Below are 19775 nucleotides of genomic sequence, written 5' to 3' on the forward strand. Positions count from 1 at the left end.
CCACAGACGTTCTGATGGCTAATGACTGACATAAAAAGAATCAAGTTTTCTTCTGTAAAGTTCTCGTTTTAATGTTATTTATTGTTCTAATTCTCTAAGCTGACATGACAGGTATTTATTTTGTCTTTTGTAATTGATCATTCTAACAAGCAAATGCTACTAACTATATAGTTGGTTCACCATTCTGAATTTGAAAAGCTTTTCTAATAACATTGCAATTCACAAATATCATCTTTGCTTATTAGAACTTGCTGTGATACTGTTCTTAAAATTTGACAGTAGATCTAGAATACTTGATTTCATAATCAACATTAGTATTTTAAATTTTGTGTAATTTTTTTCTTTGTGTGCCTTGTTTCTGGTTTAAATGTTGACATGATTTAATTCTGCTTTGAGTTATTTTAGGGAGAAAATATTATGACTATCATGTGAACAGTGAAGAAAGTGATGCAAAAAGATTAAAAGATTATCTAAGGCTTCTACACTGGATTAGCTACTTAGTATAGACTTAAATACACCTAAAAATAATCTTACTTTCCTTTGTTCTTCAATATTGGGATATATTAGCAAGACTTACCTTAACCTGGTATCAAAGTTGTTGTTGTTGTTGTTGTTTTCCCATAACAATTTTTTGTATTTGGTCGGATTGGAGGAAAGTTACAGAGGATTTATTGATTAAAAGAAGACCAGTCAGATTCAAAAGCATAAAATGTCCATAGGTGGATCAGCCTAGTGGTGGGTATTAAGGAGGGCATGTATTGCATGGAGCACTGGGTGTGATGCATAAACAATGAATTTTGGAAAAGAAATAAAATAAAATAAAATAAAATAAGATGAAAAAAAAAGTCCCTAAGTGCCTTTACAAATTCATGATTACTTTCTTCCTGAAGAATTCTTTTTTTTTTTTTAAGATTTTATTTATTTATTTGACAGAGAGAGAGATCACAAGTAGGCAGAAAGACAGACAGAGAGAGATGAGGAGAAGCAGGCTCCCAGGCCCCTGGGATCATGACCTGAGCCCAAGGCAGAGGCTTAACTCACTGACCCACCCAGGCGCTCCCCAAAGAATTCTTAAAGTGAAAATTGAACCAGTGATGGTAGCTCTGTCACTCTTAAGCAGCATCTTACAGACTAACACTTTCCCTGTTGTGCCCATTGGCCCAAAATGCCAAGTTGATAGAATGCGAAGGGGTTATATGTTGGTAAGAAAAGCACTTGAGGTTGCCAGAATTTTCTTTATCATAATCATTGTCTTTACAGATTAATGTATCCAAGCACTTTGAATTTTCATTTTCTCCCTCCAAAATATTAATGCACAAGGATAATATAAATACAACTATATGTATAGGAAATATATAAACAGTACAAAAGTAAAGCCCCCATTCCTTCCTTGGTATTCTGTCCATTTAAGCTCTCATTAAAGGGGGCAAAGTAGCATGGAAAAATGAATCACAGTCCTTTTGCATACCTACTTTTGTTGTCTCTCCAAGCTGCCTTGCGCAAATGTTCTAATATGCTTCTCTCCTTGAGGGGAAATTTTTAAAAATGTCACAGTAAGTTTTTTTCATTTTTCCTGCTCATTTTAAAGATTCTAAATGAATTCTTTTTTCATATATGGCCATGCACTATTTTTACATATTGGAGTGAGATTTAGGATGACCCATATTTAAACTTAGGACCTTTTATTAACTTCATAGATTATTCTCACTTCAAGTTAAAGAAAATGAATGTTGGTACCCAGAGAAACAAGGAGGAGTCTAGATAGAGACAGACTCTCCCTTTGATAAGGAGAAACCAAAGAATGTCTACTTGCCTTGGCAATTGGTTATTGCACAACTTTCCAAACCATTGAATGGTTCAAAGTCAACTTGCTCATGACCTAAAATATATTCAACCAGCTATCCTGCCATCCTCAAATAACATCATGGGACGTTGTTCTAACTGACTATTATTTGGGCAACCAGTACGTGCAGCCTCTTCCAATTATTCCTCACTTATTTCACTGTGTACTTTGCACAATGGGAAACTCCAGGAAGGAAAGAATAATGAGGCATACATAGGGAGGCATCGAAGAGCGAGAAGATAAAGGCAGAGAGACACTATCAGAAATGTAGTACATCGTGTTTAGCATATAGGAAAAACAAAGGGTCATGAAAATGAAATGACGACAGAATGAGACAGGAAAAATGTATGTGTTGACTCTGTGCTGTGACAGGAGAATGCCCTTTGGCTTATTTTGCATCTTTAGTGCCCACTCAGCAAACTTTCTTTGTGAGCAACAAACTCCTTGGGAATCTTGTCAAGGAAGGGTTGCAGAATCAGGACTTAAAACCTAAAGCATTGAGTTAGGCATTAAGTGCTGACATTACGAACTGGAGCCATTTAAGAACTATGCCTACAGAAGCTTATAAAGCATACTTGTTTTTTCTTGTTGACCTAATGGGAAAGAGAGATGAGACAGACACAGACACGGAACATGTGTGTGCGGGCATGAGGTTTGTGTGTATGTATGTGTGTTATGGAAAAAGCCCTGCTCAGTAACTGGAGACTCTAGCTTAGCTTTAAAATAACCAGCTATTAGGATACCTGAGTGGCAAAGTCTGTTAAGTGTCTGCCTTTTGACTGGGGTCATGATCTCAGGGTCCTGGGATCAAGTCCCCTGTCAGACTCTTTCCTGAGCAGGGAGTCTGCTTCTCCCTCTCTTCCTCCTTCTCTCTCTAGCTCTCTCAAATAAGTAAACAAATCTTTGGGGGAAAAAAAATAACCAGCTATAAACTAGCTAATGCACTTACTCTAGATAATTATATCTGACCAGGGCAAATTAAATATAAAAATCTAAAGATAATGTGCAGCGGTGTTGAATGTGGTGAGTCTATTTGAATAGGCTTTTCCACCTGGGTAAGGCATTAGCTAATGGGACAGGGATTCCATCTCATATTATAGTGTAAACCACCTAAAAGTGAAGCCTGTAAATTAGGTTTTCCTGGCATCTTGAAACCACATTTTACGTTGCTTTGTATTTGTATCAATAACAATTTTTGAGTGGCATAATAGTCTGGGGATACTTTAGGTGCTATGTTTCCAAAGATGAAGAAGATAAAATCCCTATCCAAGAAAATATCACAATACTTGAAAAAGTGGGCTGGAAAAGAGAATAGTGAAATGGTCTCCAATGGTGCCTGGGACCAGACATCCCAGATTTTTAATCCAATCAAACTGTGGACATCTGCTATTTAGATATCAGTACATGAGTGCTCAGCAAATATTATGAAACTATTTGATCTAGTCTTAGCCACAAACACATCAGCTAATTATTATTTTCCATTTCGTAAGGTGAGAAAACTATAATTTAGAATTTTAAATACCTTACATTAAATCATTTGGTTAACAAATGAAAAAAATAAATTTCAAACCAAGAGATTTTTTTTTTTTGTCCAGTCAGTTTATGTCTGTCTGCTTTTGTCCAACTGCAGTACAAAATGATCACGTCAAGGCCTCAATTTGGTTGAGATTGCATAATTCCTTGAGAACGTCATCACTTTGTCCCTTGAGGGTGCATGGAGGATTCCTCAATTTATAAACAGAGACGATACTGATTTAGAAATTCAGGCAGGAAAAATGGAAGCATAGAGAATACAGAATGTTTCAAAACCATATGGACATGGTTAAAAAAGTGGAAGGAAAACATTAAACACATGGGATATTGAAGTAAAGAAATGCAGGCACAGATAAGATAAAAAGTCATGGAAAAGATGATGCCAAGGGGTTGGTTCTCCATGTGACGTCACCCAAACTTGGAAGAGTATTTTCTTTTGGAGATCTATGAACTAAATTTAGAAGTTCCAGGTCAAACCTCAAGGTAGTCAGATTTCTTCTTTCTCATAATGACATTACCTGGACCACAGCAGATGAAATCAAATCCTACTTATCAAAACAGATTGAGTGTGGGCAAAACAATTCCTCTCAAGACATGACAAAACAGGAGTTCAGTGAGAATTTTCTGTATTCCCAAATTTTGAAGCCAAACTACTTGGAATAATAGTAGTTCTCCATCCCATCCCATAAAGCCTCATATAAAAAACAAAATGGGAAGTGTGTGGGTGTGTGTATGGGTGTGTTTTGCATATAAATTGTTTTTAAGTGATATAATGAGAACCATAGTGAAATTGTCTAAATATATATATGTGTGCACTAGTAGCAGATTTTCATCAAAAAATGCAAATGATTACTGAAATGATGTGAAAATCATGGGTTCGGAATAAATTTGTGAATACTACTTTTTAATTAAATATTTAATAAACCAATTAAAAAAATACTTTTTATTTAAAATATTTTTTATTTAACAGTATGGTAGAAAAATATAAGAAAAATATATATAAGAAATATATATATATTATATTTATAAAATTTATATTTCTTATATTTTTCTTATATTTATAAAATAAATATATTTCTTATATTTATAAAATAAATATAAGAAAAATATAAAATATCAATAAAGAGACTAACATGCACTATTTGCATTTTATCTGATGCTGTTCCAAATACTTCACATGTACTGTTCAATTTAATTTTTACAGCATCTTTTTTTTTTTTTAATCAATGTAAACATTAAAACACTGAAAGCGACTTGCCCAGGTCCCACAGGCACCGGAGGTGGATTTGGGACGCATGCCTGGCAGTATGCCTTTGTCCTTAGCCACCAATGCTTTCTAGACTCCTTCAGACCAAGACCCACAAACAATTGACTGCTAAAATTCCTTTGTATATTTTACAAAAATAGATTTGTGACTTGCTTTTAAATGTAAAAGCTTCCCATGCCATTAAATATGGAATACTACTCCTGGAGTATATGAGACAGCAATCAATTTTCTATCAATGCTCAGTCTATTTATTTCATTCAACCAGCTGGATTTAGAAAACTCATTTATACAACATAATTTAATGACTGAAGAAAACAGAAACTCCAGTGGCTATGAGGTTTATGCCAACTAGAATACTAATAACTATGTTAGTAATTTGTCTACATAATATAACCTAGGTAAATATAACCAATCTATAAGATGTAGAAGGTGGTTTACTGTATAGTTTTTATGTATGAAATGTTTGAAAGCTTTTCATTCTATCTGTCATAACAGCAGTTATAGCTACTTGCTTATGAGTGCTTAAGGCTCTTGAGTCAGGAAAAAATCTGTATTCAAAGACAAGCTTTGCCCCTTACTAGGGAAATGTACTTAGACAAATTATGAAGCTTCAGTATTGTTATCTCTAAAGTGGGTGTAATAGTGGTATTTACCTCAATAGGAGAGGTGAGGGTGGATTATATAAGATAATTTCTTCATTTGTGCAACAAATATTTACTGAACCTTATTCTGCAAAAAACATTGATCTAGGCATGATGATTCGGCAGAGAAAATAAAATTTCATCTCAAGACTCATGATGTTTGTATTCTGGGGTTAGAAAGCAAATAACTTCACAAATTCTTATTATTACATAAATAAAATATAAATAATGTATATAGTACACTTATTTAGTGAGTGCCTTGAGGAAAGTATCATTGGCTGCAAACGCTTATTATTATTATTATTATTTATTTCATATATAAGGCCTCTATGTATTGAAAAGCAAATGTGAAAATGGTAACAAAATAAAGTGGAAAAAGAAAAATCAGTGATATTCAGCTTCTCCTTACAAAATATTTAAAATAGAGACATTCTCTCTCTCTCTCTTTTTTGATTTATTTATTTGAGAGAGAGAGAGAGAGCAGAGGAAGGAGCAGAGAGAGAAAGGGAGAGAGAGTCCCAGGGAGACTCTGCTCAGGGTGTGGAGTCCTACTGGGATGGGGGCTTGCATCGGACAGGGGTGGGAATGGAGGCGTCTGGATCCCACAACCCTGAGACCATGACCCAAACAGAGTTGGATCCAAGAGTTGAATGCTTGACTGAGCCACCCAGGGACCCTTAAAATGGAGACATTCTTAAAAGAACATTGATTCTGGGGACTTATATATTGTGTAGATTTCTTTCTTTTAATATCATGATGACAAAACAGAGGCTCCTATATGGAGTTGACCTCCATGGTAGCCCCTCTCTGACTCAATCACATACACGCTTAAGTTTTGGTTGGCCTGCTTTCCTTGAGAGCAGAGTGTTGATGACATTGAAAAATCATTAATGAAGCTCCCCTCCCCAGGCCCATCAGCAATTTACATTTCATAGATGAAATCAACAGTCTGGAAAAGTCAGTGCTGCATATGAAATGACAGGCTGTCTGCATCAACAACGCAGTGTGACGATTTCTTCATTCCATGTCTCTGCAATGCTTTCATGTGGAGCCCAAAATGAAGGGCTCAACTGACAAATGTTTCTGAAAATCAGATATTTTATTATTATACAATAATAATCAATGATTTAAAAAAAAATTCCAAACAGTTGAGTTTGAGTGTAAATACAAATTCCCATCACCTCTTTCTAGCCTCCAGGTCCCAATCTGCAGCACTAACCATTGAATTTGGTTTCCTGAAACTTCTTAAAATAGACTTTGACTAAACTTAAATATACATTTTTAAAAATTTATATGTGTATTTTATTTATAATATATATAGTTGCCATTTTATATGACTAGGAACAGGCATCTATATGTGACTCAATGAAGCCTTTTGACTAAAGTTAAATAGAAATGTATATATTATATTTATATGACTAGGAACAGGCATCCATATGTGAATCAAAAAATTAAAGTCCTAACCTTCACTAGCAAAACCATCTACAAAATGAAGGCACTAAGCTCTAAATGAGCAATAATAATAATAGTGATAATAGCAATAATAATAAAATATATCATAATAAAATAATAAAATAAACAATAATAAAAGTGATGCTCACCTTAGAAAATCTTTTGACAATAATCTCACACAGCAATTCCTCCCTTGAATCTTCAAGGATAAAGACCCAATTCTGTAAGAAAAAAAAGAAAATTAGCATGCAATTTGAGTTTATGAGCATAATTTTAAAATAATTAAGCTCTTTCTATATATCACTTATAATTGTCATTGATGTTTACAACATTATTTTCTCCATTGTAGGAAAATTGAGATTTAGGGTTTTAATACCCAAGATCACAAAACTTAGCAAGTGAGCTTGCTCTTAAAGCTAGATTATATTACCCAAAGATTCTTTTTTTTTTTTTTAAAGATTTTATTTATTTATTTGAGAAAGAATGAGAGAGAGCACAAGACGGGGGAGGGTCAGTGGGAGAAGCAGGCTCCCCTCTGAGCAGAGAGCCCGACGTGGGATTTGATCCCAGGACTCCAGGATCATGACCTGAAGGAAGACAGACACTTAACTGACTGAGCCATCCAGACGCCCCCCCAAAGCTTCTTTTTACACTATCCATGAACTCATAACATGTGAGGTCACACTGTAAGTGCTATTTGCACAAGACCAAAAGTCAGCCGTTCCATCATAGTACGAGGGTCTAAGGGGCATATGCATATTGGACAATGGGTGTTCGTAAGAGTGTTTGTAAAATTCCATGTAAAAGATAAAAGTTGGCTCTCATATTGTATTCATAAAAATCTTCTCAACAACTTTTATGTTTCTGAGATCTCTCGACAAACATTAAGACTAAGATAATTCCATTGCAAGACAGCAACGACAATGTGACTGATGGGGAGAGAGCCATGTGTAGAGTGGGAAGCAACGCTTTCAAATAGACAGCTCTCCTTGATGACCAACATGTTTGTGATCCCATCCTAGGACACTGAAATTTTGTTTCTAGCTCTGGAAGCATGAGATGAATCAATCCAGGACTACAGATGCACCAGGGGAAGCCATTTGGTCTTTCTACATTAACCATTTTGTTCACTTACTCATTCATCCCATAAAATTTTGACCATATACCACGTGTCAAATATTTGAACAAATGCTGTTATTTCAGTAGTGAACAAGACACAGTTGTTGTTCTTGTGGAAATTAAAATCTAAAAAGGGGACACAGACAATAAATAAAACTTAAGTGAAAACTTACATAACAAAATTTTATATAACATTAAGGCACATGGAAAGTAATAAGATAGTGTTTGCCCTACCCAGTTCAGCAAATGTGTTAACTAAAAAGAGAGGAATGTGTGCCAGGGCGTGTTGAAGGGCAACAGTAGCAAAAGTGATACCACTTTTTACAGGCTATGCATTCAAGTATTATAGGAAGTAGGGTGTGAATGGCCATGTAATTCTCTACTATTGAAATTCTGGTGTTAAACAAATGAGGATTGGTGGGTGGTTTTTTGGTTTTTTTTTTTTTTGTAACTCCAGAAAATGAGAATTCAAACAAATCCAGGTAGCTTATCTCTGATAACACAGACTGTATTTAAAAAGTATCACAACTATGAGATCTGCTTTTCTGCTATTGGAAGGAAAAATTGTAACACACTGGAACCATTCCATTAATAAAAACAAGACTTTATGCCAAAAAAGGAGAACTATAAGGCCTAGGAACCATTGTTTAAACAACAGGAAAAACCAGGAAATGTGAAAATATAGTCAACAATTACCTTGTTTGGGATGGTATCATGAAGTTTATAAAACTATATCTTTATCCAATACAGATATTAAGTTGGAATGCAGTTTTTAGACAAAAATCATTTCCTAAAAAATCAAAATACTTCATTCTGATAAGGTTTTATGTTATTATACTAAACTTAAGTCAATTTAATTTATTTTGTAAAATTAGTAACTAATACTAATAAAAACAAGAATTATACCAATTTGAAATTATTAAATTAACCACCAGGTGGCGCTCCATGAATTGAGCGTATGTAGTCAAAAATAATAAATTGCTTGAATTGGTTAAATTAGGAAAAATTACCACACTTTTCCCCCCCGGTTTTTATTAATTTTTTATTAGTATTACTTAGAGAACTTCTGAATCATAAAAAGTGAGCTCTTATTAAAGACAAGATGCCAAATTACTTAGTATGTTTAGTATGAAACTTTTTGAGCAAAGTGGATTTTAAAATCCAAGTCCTTTTGCTTGTTACTTTATAATTTACTAAGAACAAATGTTTCATTGCATATTGATAAAAGTATGTAACTATAATTGAAATTGAGAACAGATGAGAAAAATCTATTAAAACTCTTTTGTATGGTTTTTTCAAATGCTGATTTTTTCCCCTGTTTCTTTGTATTCGTGTATGTGTATGTTTTACCCCAGAATCTGATATTAAAAAAGATGAAAAGATGCTCAAAGCAGGTAAGGATACTTGATAAGATTACACATAAATAGATGTTCTGTTTGTTATGAACATGGCTAGTTTTATAATCAGAGATGGGTAGGGCCTTGAGATGCTCAAAACATTACAAAAATACTGATGGACCCCATCCCATTTATTTTAAATGTAATAAGCAATAAACTTGAAGGTATTTTAAAGTTAAAATAGATTCTTTGTTTTCTGGATAATGTCATCAAAGCACTGGAACTATTAGCATATTGCTGGTCCTTATTCATCTAATGGGCAACAGAGCATTGTTTACAAAGTGCTAAGGGGACAATTTGATTTGAATTGCAGATCTGCCTTCAGCCAGATCGCGACAAATGCCTAAAACTTATTCTTATGTTCATTATGTTTATTCAACCCTTTTTTTTAATTTTATAGGAAAAACAGTGGTTTTGTATGGGTCAACATTAGATTCAACCACTTCCTTTCCCACTAATTAAATATGAAAATATTCTTTGGAATGGTAATCCTTTGCTTTCTTGGTCACCAATTTTCAAATCAATGACCAAGAAGGCAAAATAGAATTTCTGAAAACAGGTTCTGTGAGTGGGGAGGACAAGAGATTAGCCGGGTAGCCTTAAGACAGATGTTAACAGTTAGAAGAAACATCATAGAATGCAATGCAGAAAAATAAAACTAAAAATTCCAATTAGTAATGACAATATTCCTAGGGCTAACTAACCTTATTCCAAATATTTTATATCTATATGAAGATATTTATATGTCTATATTTACATAGGCAAAAATGTTTACATCTCTATCTCCCCATACAGTGAAAGTTTTAGGTACACACAGACAAACTTATCATTGTCTTAAAGTATTTGTATATACTCATTTCTACAAAGTTTAACCTATATATAATACTCGTTTTACCCTTCTATGTACATATTAAATATTAACTTGAATGATTGTCACTCCTTTTGAAAGTACTATTAACATAGCAAAAGGAATTTCTTGGTTTTTTAGTGAAAAAACATAGCCATTTTGAGTGCTTTTATAAAATCTGAAAGCCTGCATTCTCTGAAAGATAAATGGAAAAAAGTGACCAATTTTACACAGTGAGAAAAGTGCATAATAAAGATATGATATATTGAGTCTTAACATCAAAGCTTATAACTGAGCTTTAGATATATTGACAGAAATGGGAAACTACACATAAAAATTGCCCTATTGTTGTTAGCACTCTTCCTGGTGTCAGTGAAAGATTGCCAACCAAATAAAAATTACATGACATTACTCCTTCCTGTAAGCATAACGCTGTATTTGATGCCTTATTTTACTGTTAGTATGTAATGGGAAAACTAATATGCACTATAAATTTCCTATTATTAGTTTGCATTAAATATTTATGTCTATCTTTATGTTATATTTATTTTTAACTTCCTGAAAGGAAAGAGAAATTAGTATTAATGGCATATGTTATATAATCAATCAACAATTTATTGAAAACATATATTATGCTTAATATCACTGCCTCACTGCCATATATTCTGGATTGTTCTTGGTGAGGCAAAACTTACAAACAAGTGATAAGATACTACTTCCGTCACAAGAGAGTAGAATCAAGGAACTAAACATGAACTAGCAAATGATGGCTACAAGACAATCATATTATAGATGAGTGTTCTAGAGGACTCAAGGGAGGAGCCCCCCCCCCCCCCATGGTCTTATCTATCAAGGAAAACCTCAGGGAGATGATGGATTTATGCTAGGATTTCAGGAAAATTCAAGAGCAGCTGAGACAGTGGAAGCGGCACTGGTTTTAGACTGGAAAGACGTGAATTTGACTCTTTTCTCATTTGCTAAGGACACGGCTTTACTCAAATTACTTAAGATTTCTGAGCTTCAATTTCTTTATCTATCAAAGGAATATCATCATAACAAGCCAGCAGGGTTGTTAAAAAAAATCAATTTGATGCTTGCCTTTTGGTTCAGCTTTGGTACATGGTCAGTCTATCAAGGAGTTAGCTTAGGGGAAGGACGGGCCTGCTATCAGCAGGAGGCTGTGAGGAGAGGACCAAGGACCAAAGCAGATGCTAGGCACCAAATGAGGAAGAGGAACAGAAGATGGCAAGACAGCAGCCCTGGTATGTAGCCAGAGGGGGCTTCTGGAAATCCAGGAAAGGGCGATTTGGAGGCCAAAGTGAAAAGTTTGGATTCTTAGAATATGACATGGAAGAAGAAAGTAATATCATGAGGCATATAATGGTGTGTGGGGTGAACTCCTACAGAAAGAATTTTCAATCAGAGATTTGACTCAAGATTTTGCAGTAATTAAATATTAAAGATGGGAGAAAGCAAGTAAAAGTAAAAATAAATAAAAAGTAAATCATAAGTGATGATGAGAGAAATTGGTAGAGAGAAGAATCAATGAGGAAGTGAATTTTTTATTTTTAAGATTATTTATAGCTATGACTACAGTGTGGAATTATTAGGAATTAAGTTTTTAAAAGGCAGGAACCTAGCAACCCCCGAAAATACTAATAGCATCTTGTTATATATTCTTTCAGTTACATGAAATCATACACTTTGAAAACACAGTCATATTCTCTGTACTACACTATCATTGCATTTAGAACTATCAAGCTGTTTCATAGGAAAAGACTAGGTGTTGATGACATTAGTTATACCGAACTCCAAGGTCTCAAGCATGGAAGATGAGAAGGTGATCAAACGTAGAGGTTGCAAAGGCAGTGCAGGCGGGCAGATGCTGGTGGGACGTCCACACAGAGATATCCTAGAGACACTTGGACACTGGGAGCATTCACTTGGAACCCTCAGAGGAGGTTTGGTATGTGTGAATTTAGAAGTTTAGAGTTCAGAGGCAAAAAGGAAAAGGAGCTGTTTGAGAAAAAGTAACATGGAGTGGAGAATGAAGAGAAGGACAGCTTCTTGGAAAAGTAAAAGTGGGTTCCCTGGAAGACCAGGAAATACAGTGCTTCAGCGTCCCAAGCAGGGACCCTTTCAAGTGATATGTCCCCCAATAATGGGTCCGTGATTAAAGGAGTGAGACTGATATAAAGCAAAGGTCAAGCAAAGCTTTATTCCATGCCAAGCATCAAGAATCAGACTGAATGTTTGGGGCCACACCTCTTACAAGAGAGGGTGACCTTTCTCTGTTTCACAGACTAGTTTTTAAGGGCAAAGGCCATGTGGTTGGGTCTGGCCACGCACAGGTAGCCATTGAAATTGTAACACACAGAGAAACCTGCACAGTGATGCTAAGTGACCAATTGAATTACGATTTACCCTTTAGTAGACATTTGACCTAGCCTATCACCTTAGTTAGAATTGGCACCCAAAAGGCTCCCAAAGGGTGGGGTCCATACTCCTTGGTAGCTAGGGAGACAGTATGCAACCCCCAACTGATCAGATGTCTCCATCTGGCCTGACCCATTCTTGTATCTGGGCTTTGTTACCTGGGGCTGGTTTACAGGACTTGTTAAGTAAGTCCCCTGAGGGAAGGGGAGCAGGACAGTTTAACGGTTAAGCAACACGGTTATTGTTTAACCTGGATGGAGGCCTCTGACTAAATAGGTCCTTACACAAGAACACGTGGAGAAGTCAGCAGTATAAATGTCTCAGAAAGAACATGAGACACATGAGACATGATGACTGAGAAAAAGTCATTATATTTGACAAAAGTCTGTCATCTTGTGACATTTAGGAGAGCATTTTCAGTAGACCAGTAGAAGTAGAAAGAGTTAACAAAGGGACTTATCAGTAAGTGGAGACAGAGAGTGAACCGCTTTTTCCAGGAGTTTTTGGTTAAAGAGAAGCAAAACATTTTATTTCAGCAGGTAGGATCAAGGAAACATATTTGTTGTTCTCATGTTGGTGATAGTCCAGTGGGGTATTCCAGGGAGGGAAGGAACAAGAAATCCAGAGGGAGATACTGATTGGGAGACAACTGTCCCCAGTTGAGAGAAGTTAGGATACTGTAAGTGGAAGGAATTTGCTTAATTATGAGGAAGAACAAAAGGCCCCTGGGCTTTGAGGGAATAATGAAAGGGTAGATTAAATTAAAACTAAGTATCCATGAAGGAAGCCACTCCTGCAGAATGATCTTTTCTCCTAAACTCTCCATGTGAAGGTAACTACTAACATGTTCGTTGCCAAAACCAGAGGATGGTTTTCTTGCTTCATAATATACTGGCTCCTGCACAATATTTAACCATGTTTACTGTCTCTTGTATCCAAAAAAAAAAAAAAACCTAAACAAAAAACTTTCGTCGGCAAAAACTAAACCATTTAACCAATGCTGTTAAAAAATAAAACAAAAAAAAATGACTACATTTTTAAATACTGGAGCAACATTTATAATGATTTATTTTTGACATGGGATATTATTAGCCACCAAATTCCTTTGTTTTTTTTTTTACCCTCCAATGAAAATGATGGCAAATAGGACGTGCATTTCATTAGGTAATTGGAGAATAGCTAAGTGTTCTTTTCGGGAAGCAATGGATATTAATTATAAGTCATAATATAATTAAAAACACAAAAAAGCTTGCATAAGTAATGTAATAAATTATTTTTCTTAACTATCAAGAATATTAATATTCATAAACAAACTCTTCAGAGTTCTACAGCTGTATTTCTAACTGTCAAACATTTCCACTTGTTTATTCTGCCTACAGGTCACTTTGTTTAAGATTGAACTCAAAGCACTTCCATTGTCTTTGTTGTTACTATGGTTGCTCCTTATCTCAAGAAATGAAATTCATGAGTCACCATTCAGTTGCCTTGACTTAAGCTTTGGAGTCATTTGCAGCTTCTCCTTCTCTTTCAGAACCCAGTGTCCAATTAGGTATCAAGCTATGTATCTCCCAAATTTGTGCTCCCCTCTTTCTTTTCCTTTCTTGGTAAAAGCATAGTTTTAGCTCTCATCATCTCTTACCTGAATAGATAAATCTGTGACTCAATCCTCTTATTTCCATCTCCTCTTCATAGACAGATCCAACACACGCCTATGTGAGTTGTTTTTCCTAAATGAGTATCTGCAGGGAACAGAGCCAGATCCATTGCTACTACATCAAACTAACCCCCACCATATTTCCTCCTGTGCTCTCCTTTCGTGTAATCCACCACTACCACGGCTCCCCATGAACTCACACAGACATTTAAAAAAGAGAACCAGATCTGCGGAATTTTGTTTACTCAAAACTGTCTTTGAATATTTTTCCTTCACTTTGGGCCCATATTAAAAGCATCTTACCCACAAACCTTGCCTTCAGTCTTGGTGGCCCACTTTCCCACCCGCCACTATTCTCTGCTTATAAACATGCACCATGAGTTCTCCAGCCTTGGTCTGGTTACATACATTTTCCTCTACCATACAATCTGGTATCCATAATTATTGAAAGGGTTTCTTCTAACTGTGTATCTAAGCTCCTATGTTATCTCTGCTGTGAGCTGTGTAGTCTTCTCTAATTTCTGAGACAGGAAGTCATTCTGAAGCCACCAGAGCCACAACATGTCAACAAAATCATTCTTATGGGAAGAAAGGAATTGGTTAATATTTTTTAAAATATATTTTTGACATCTGTCTTGGTTTTGTGGTATAAGACATGTAGAGGCAGTTTTGGTTTTTTTTTTTAAATGTAAGAGACTAATAAAGGAAAGATAAGCTAGAAAGAGGAGCTCTGAGACAGTAGATGTGAAGAGATTTACAACAAATCTCTTAAGTGCTGAATCTCTTTTCTTAACCACCAACAACAGATCTCATGCCAATCTAACGGACTTATTGTGAGGCTCATTGATATAATATATGTGAAGGTACTTTCAAATCCATGAAAAACAGAAAAATATAAAAGTTCGTCATCTATACCCTTGCTATTTCAAGTGTAGTCCTCAAAACTACAGCAACACCACCTGGCTGCCTGTTAGAAATATAGAATCTTGGATCTTACCAATAACTGCTGAATAAGAATTTAACAAGATCCCCAAGTCATTAGTATGTTCATTAAAATTTGAGATATGATAGATGTTATGCCCGAGTTTTTGCGTCTGAGAGACCACCAAGGAGCCAAGCACTGATGCAATCACACGAGGGTTTATTTTAACAAGCTTAAGCTTGGGCCCAAGTATACCCATAGGGACTTGGACCCTGAGCCAGATTACAGTCAGAGTTTTTAAAGGCAGAGTAGGGGTGGACTCGGCAGTGGATGAGGACAAAGGGGGTTATGATGTAAGTCTCTAAGGAATTTTGGAAGCGAGGTCTCCAGGACCTTGAGGGGCTAGTTGTTGTCTGAGGAAAGGTATAATAATATAATATATATAATAATATAATAAAAATCTTGTGAGACCCTTTATATGTATATCAGTGGGTCATATACTTGGGAATTTTTCTCAACACTATCTTGGAGGTTTAGAGATAAAGTTTTCCTAAAGGAATTGTTAAAGTAGACTTACAGGATTCTGGTCAGACCTGTCAGGGTAGGGGGTTGGTCAGGCTAGGATTGTCCTTAGCAAAATCTCAGGGTGAGGGCAGTTAAATCCCCAGGGGAGAGCCACTCTATCTGTTTCAAGGGCTTGTCAATAGGTGAGGAATTTTAATGATTTTCTTCTCCCTTTGTTTCCCACATCAGCTAAACTTGAGGTGGGATGGCCTTAGTTTTCTCGGCCTCCACAACAGATATCTATTGCTGCCCTTGTCTTGGGAAGAAAAACATGAAGTTTCTCTCTACCAAAAACTTGGCTAATTTGGAGTGGAGATATCTTTGGATGGTTTTTCCTCACCAGCAGTGAAGTCCTCACAAGTACTGAACTGTAGTTGACATTGTCCATCTGCTGTTTCACTTGATGGATGATTTCTGGACTTCGGTCATCTGAGAAATGATTGAGGAAACATTATTTCTTATGACACAGCACAAGCAAACAAGTGCTGGACATATTTGCATATTCGTTTGAGCTTAAAAGGAATAAATAAACCTGTATTTGCTAGCAAAATATGTATGCAAAGAGTAAGTTGTCTGTATATGTTACCAGCTGGCTAAGACTGACACAATTGGTGGATCACAACAGGTGATTTAGCCAGAGAAAAGCTGTATGTGCTCACACTTATCAGTCATCAAAGTATCTGTGGCTCACGTCGCTCAAAGAACTTGTTTCTTATTGTTTATTCAATTTATGTTTGTCATCATGTAAACTAAACGCAAGCAATAACTATCTAAAAATTACTACAGCGGACCTACTATATATATATATATGTGTGTGTGTGTGTGTGTGTGTGTGTGTGTATACTTTATTAACTGGATCTTTTGACAAGAGAAAATGTATCCTCCCTCTCTCTTCTTTCTTCGTCTCTTTCTTCTCCTATCCACCTCACATACCACTTAAATAGTATATACCCTTTAAGTTAACCAGAAAGCATAGGCAGGGCTCCTATAAATTGTAGAAATAAGCAAATCTCAATTTAATTAATGAAACTAAGTTATGGTAGGATCAGAGGCTGTTTAGTTCAATAAAAACTTATTGAATTTCTACCATGTATTTAAAAGTGTGCTAGGTGTTGAAGATATAAAGATGAATAACATAAATTCTCTAGAAATATTTCATATCAAGGCAGAGATCCTTAAATAAAGAGCTAACAGTAACAAAAATAAATAGATAAAATCAAACAAATAAGCAGGAAAAGTTGTGCGGAGTGTGCTTTCTCAATACAGTGGACAGTTCTATTTCTCCAGCCTATTGGTTCAGGGGAATTTTCCCAAAGGAAAGGGCATATGAATAGTCTCAGAAAGTGCGTAAAGATAAACCGGGTGAAGAAAGCCTGGGCAGGGCATCTCTGACAGGCAGATTCATGGAAGCCTCGACTAGATGGAACCGCGTAGGACAAGGATTTCACTCTCACTTCAGAACGAAGTGAGTCGAGAACAGGTGTAGACAAGGCTTAAGAGAACAGCAACAGAAAAACTGTGCTTCCCTAGTTAGTGTTGTGTCCTTTTTGCTAAAGGACATTGGGAACAATTAAAAGTCTTTAAGCAAAATGAGGTATAGCTTAAAGTAGAATTTCAAAAAGCTGATGCTGAATAACCACAGAAATTGAAGATAAAAGGATGCCAATAGTTTCAGGAAATCCGTTTTCTGGGTGATGAGATCTTGCACTGACACCTCTAGAGTTAGTAAAAAGATCTTGGTAGAACATTAGTACGAAGGAAAAGAGGAGAGCTATTATACAAGTATTTAGGAAGTAAAATTGCCATAATTTAGGGTTGGGGATGAGAAAAATTCAGGATAACCCCCAGGTTTCTATCTTGGAATAGTATGTGAAAAGTAATGTCATTTACTGTATTTGGAATTTCCAAAAGAAGTAGCAGATTTAAGGGGAAAAAAAGGAAGCTCTATATATTATGTACATTTTTGACATATATATTATACAATATTTTGCTGAGCAGTTACAAAGGGCTAGGCAATATTGTAAAGCACAAGTATAAACACAATCAAGTTGTGTTGTGCTATGCAGGTGAATATAGTCAAGTTCCTGTCCTCCTAGAGTTTATAATCTATGGGGAAAAGAAATATTGAATTAGAGGTACCTGTGGGATAGGCATTTATCAGGTATGATTATCAGGTATCTGGGGAGAAAATATGGTAGTGGATGTGGAAATTCCTGGCAAAGTTGTGCTGGCTTAAACAATGAGAATTACTGACATCCACCAAGGGAATTGAGGGAGCAAGACCAAGGACCAAGGAAACAAACCAAGAACACTAGTGTGTTGGGAGTCTATTGAGAAGAAAAGCTTGAAGGAGTTAATTATTTATTTTTTTAAGAAAGGAGGGAAGGAATTCTCTTAGAAGTTTGATATATTGTTTCAGAAACTGAGAAGGGAAAGAATTTTAAGGAGGAGGAAGTTGTCAAAGTGTCAAATGTAACAGAAATTTGCGGTAAGATAAAAACTGAAAAATATTCATTGGAATGTATGACATAGTTACTGATGATCTTACAAGCAGTTTTAGTGGAGTTAAATAAAAGGAAAACCAAATTTCTATAGTTTGAGGTGTTTAGTTGGAGACCAGAAATTGGGGCCAGAAAATATACATTATATACTTCGTAAAAATTATAGACTATTACTTTAAAGACTTCTCTGAAAAAGGAATAAGTGTGAACTCCTTAGGTAAACAGCATGGCAAAATAAAAAGAGAGTAAAATGTGATATCAGAGAAACTGTTGTTTTAAATGGTTCCTAATCTATCAGAGATACAGCAGCAAACATCTTTAGAACTTTACAGGTTTACAGTGTCAGTAAAACACAATAATGCATGGAAAAATGTTAAGAATTAAGGCATGCACTCACTTCCTTTTTGAAGACCTGAGAGAGAAAGGATTTGTGTATATCACACCTAAAAGTATTTCATTTTGTTTAAATACTTACCACAAAGATCAAAACATTTCCTTTCCAATATAGATCTTCTCATCTGTTACTTGTTTATTTGTATAATATTACCACAGGGGTTCATGTAGTACCACTTTTAATTTTAAAACCGTGAAATAAGTCCTTCTTCCTTAAAAACCATGTAATTTCATACGGTTCAGCTAAGGGGTATATATCAATAACATTATTGGTGTGAAGTTTTTCTTTGTAACTATAAAGAGTGGGAGGATGTCCTTCAGTTTAAGTAAGCTATTTCTTGCACTTGTGTTTGGCAGTGTTTTGCATAGAAGACTAGTTATAATTATTGGTACATGAAAGAATTTTGAGGTTAAGTAAGTCTGGAAAAAATGCTTAGAGTTTATCATATATATGAACACATTAGGGAAGTCTGATAGAAAAGAAACCAGATGAGCCTTTTTTTACCCAATGCTTTTCAAATTTATTCAACCATGATATCTTTTCTATAATATAATAGCAAACGCACTGTGAGAAATTATGTCTTACATTTACTTAAAAGATTTGGGGAAGCAGTAGAGCAAAGATAATAGAATTTTTAAAAAATGAGTGACAACATGAATTAAAAAAAGAAAAGAGAAACAAAATGAGAAAGACTGGAGATAATGTTCAGTTGTGTTGCAATTAGAACAGTAAAGATATGCTAACATGTGTAATTTATTTATAACCAGACATTGCTATCTTAAAATTTCATTTTTTTTGCATAAATAAGAAGACAGAAAATTCTAATGTAATTTTAGGGGGCAGGGGTCCTCATTCTCTTGTAGGATAGAAATTGTATTGAAATTACACTAATATGGAAAATTGAGTGCTTGCTAGTAAGTGACAGTGGTGATAAATACTTCATAATTATCCCTACAGACTCATGTAAATCTTTAAGACAGCAAGTCCACAACCATTTCTATCAGAGACTAATGTTTTCTGTGTAGTCAACAGTTATGTGTCATTATAATATGCTGGGAGGGTTTATTACTGAAAAGAAACAATGAATCAAGAAAACAGTAATGATTTTTTACTATGTTCAAGGACATTTATTAGATACCTTCTAATTCAAATCTTGGAAAATGAAAAAAATAACTAATATTGGTGGAGTGATTAAATAATCAGAA

The 19775-nt window shown here is 35.2% G+C and overlaps 1 protein-coding gene and 1 long non-coding RNA gene across 14 annotated transcripts in view; one reads left to right on the forward strand and one right to left on the reverse strand.

The window, feature by feature from the left end:
- The window catches only part of LOC131833843 (uncharacterized), a 36375-nt gene extending 20275 nt beyond the window's left edge, over positions 1-16100 (reverse strand). Inside the window, exons 1-4 of one of the 2 annotated variants that reach the window (XR_009354663.1) lie at positions 16016-16100; positions 14175-14274; positions 6886-6957; positions 5753-6367 (exon numbers count right to left, since the gene is read on the reverse strand). This is a non-coding gene — a long non-coding RNA (uncharacterized LOC131833843). Of the gene's footprint in view, positions 1-5752; positions 6368-6885; positions 6958-14174; positions 14275-16015 lie in introns of those variants that run through there. The other variant, XR_009354664.1, reaches the window with a different exon arrangement.
- TRDN (triadin) overlaps positions 1-19775 on the forward strand; it is a 390017-nt gene that overhangs the window by 299197 nt on the left and 71045 nt on the right. For 10 of the 12 annotated variants that reach the window (XR_009354661.1, XM_059177681.1, XM_059177674.1 and 7 more), the window contains one exon: positions 9211-9249. The exons of the other annotated variants lie outside the window; for them this stretch is intronic. Coding sequence is in view for 9 of the 10 variants with exons in the window: in XM_059177681.1 (XP_059033664.1) it covers positions 9211-9249 (39 nt within the window). In the remaining variant the exon portion in view is untranslated. The remainder of the gene's footprint in view (positions 1-9210; positions 9250-19775) is intronic. 12 annotated transcript variants of the gene reach the window in all.

Source organism: Mustela lutreola, chromosome 6, assembly GCF_030435805.1.
Source record: "Mustela lutreola isolate mMusLut2 chromosome 6, mMusLut2.pri, whole genome shotgun sequence".
Lineage (NCBI taxonomy): Eukaryota > Metazoa > Chordata > Mammalia > Carnivora > Mustelidae > Mustela > Mustela lutreola.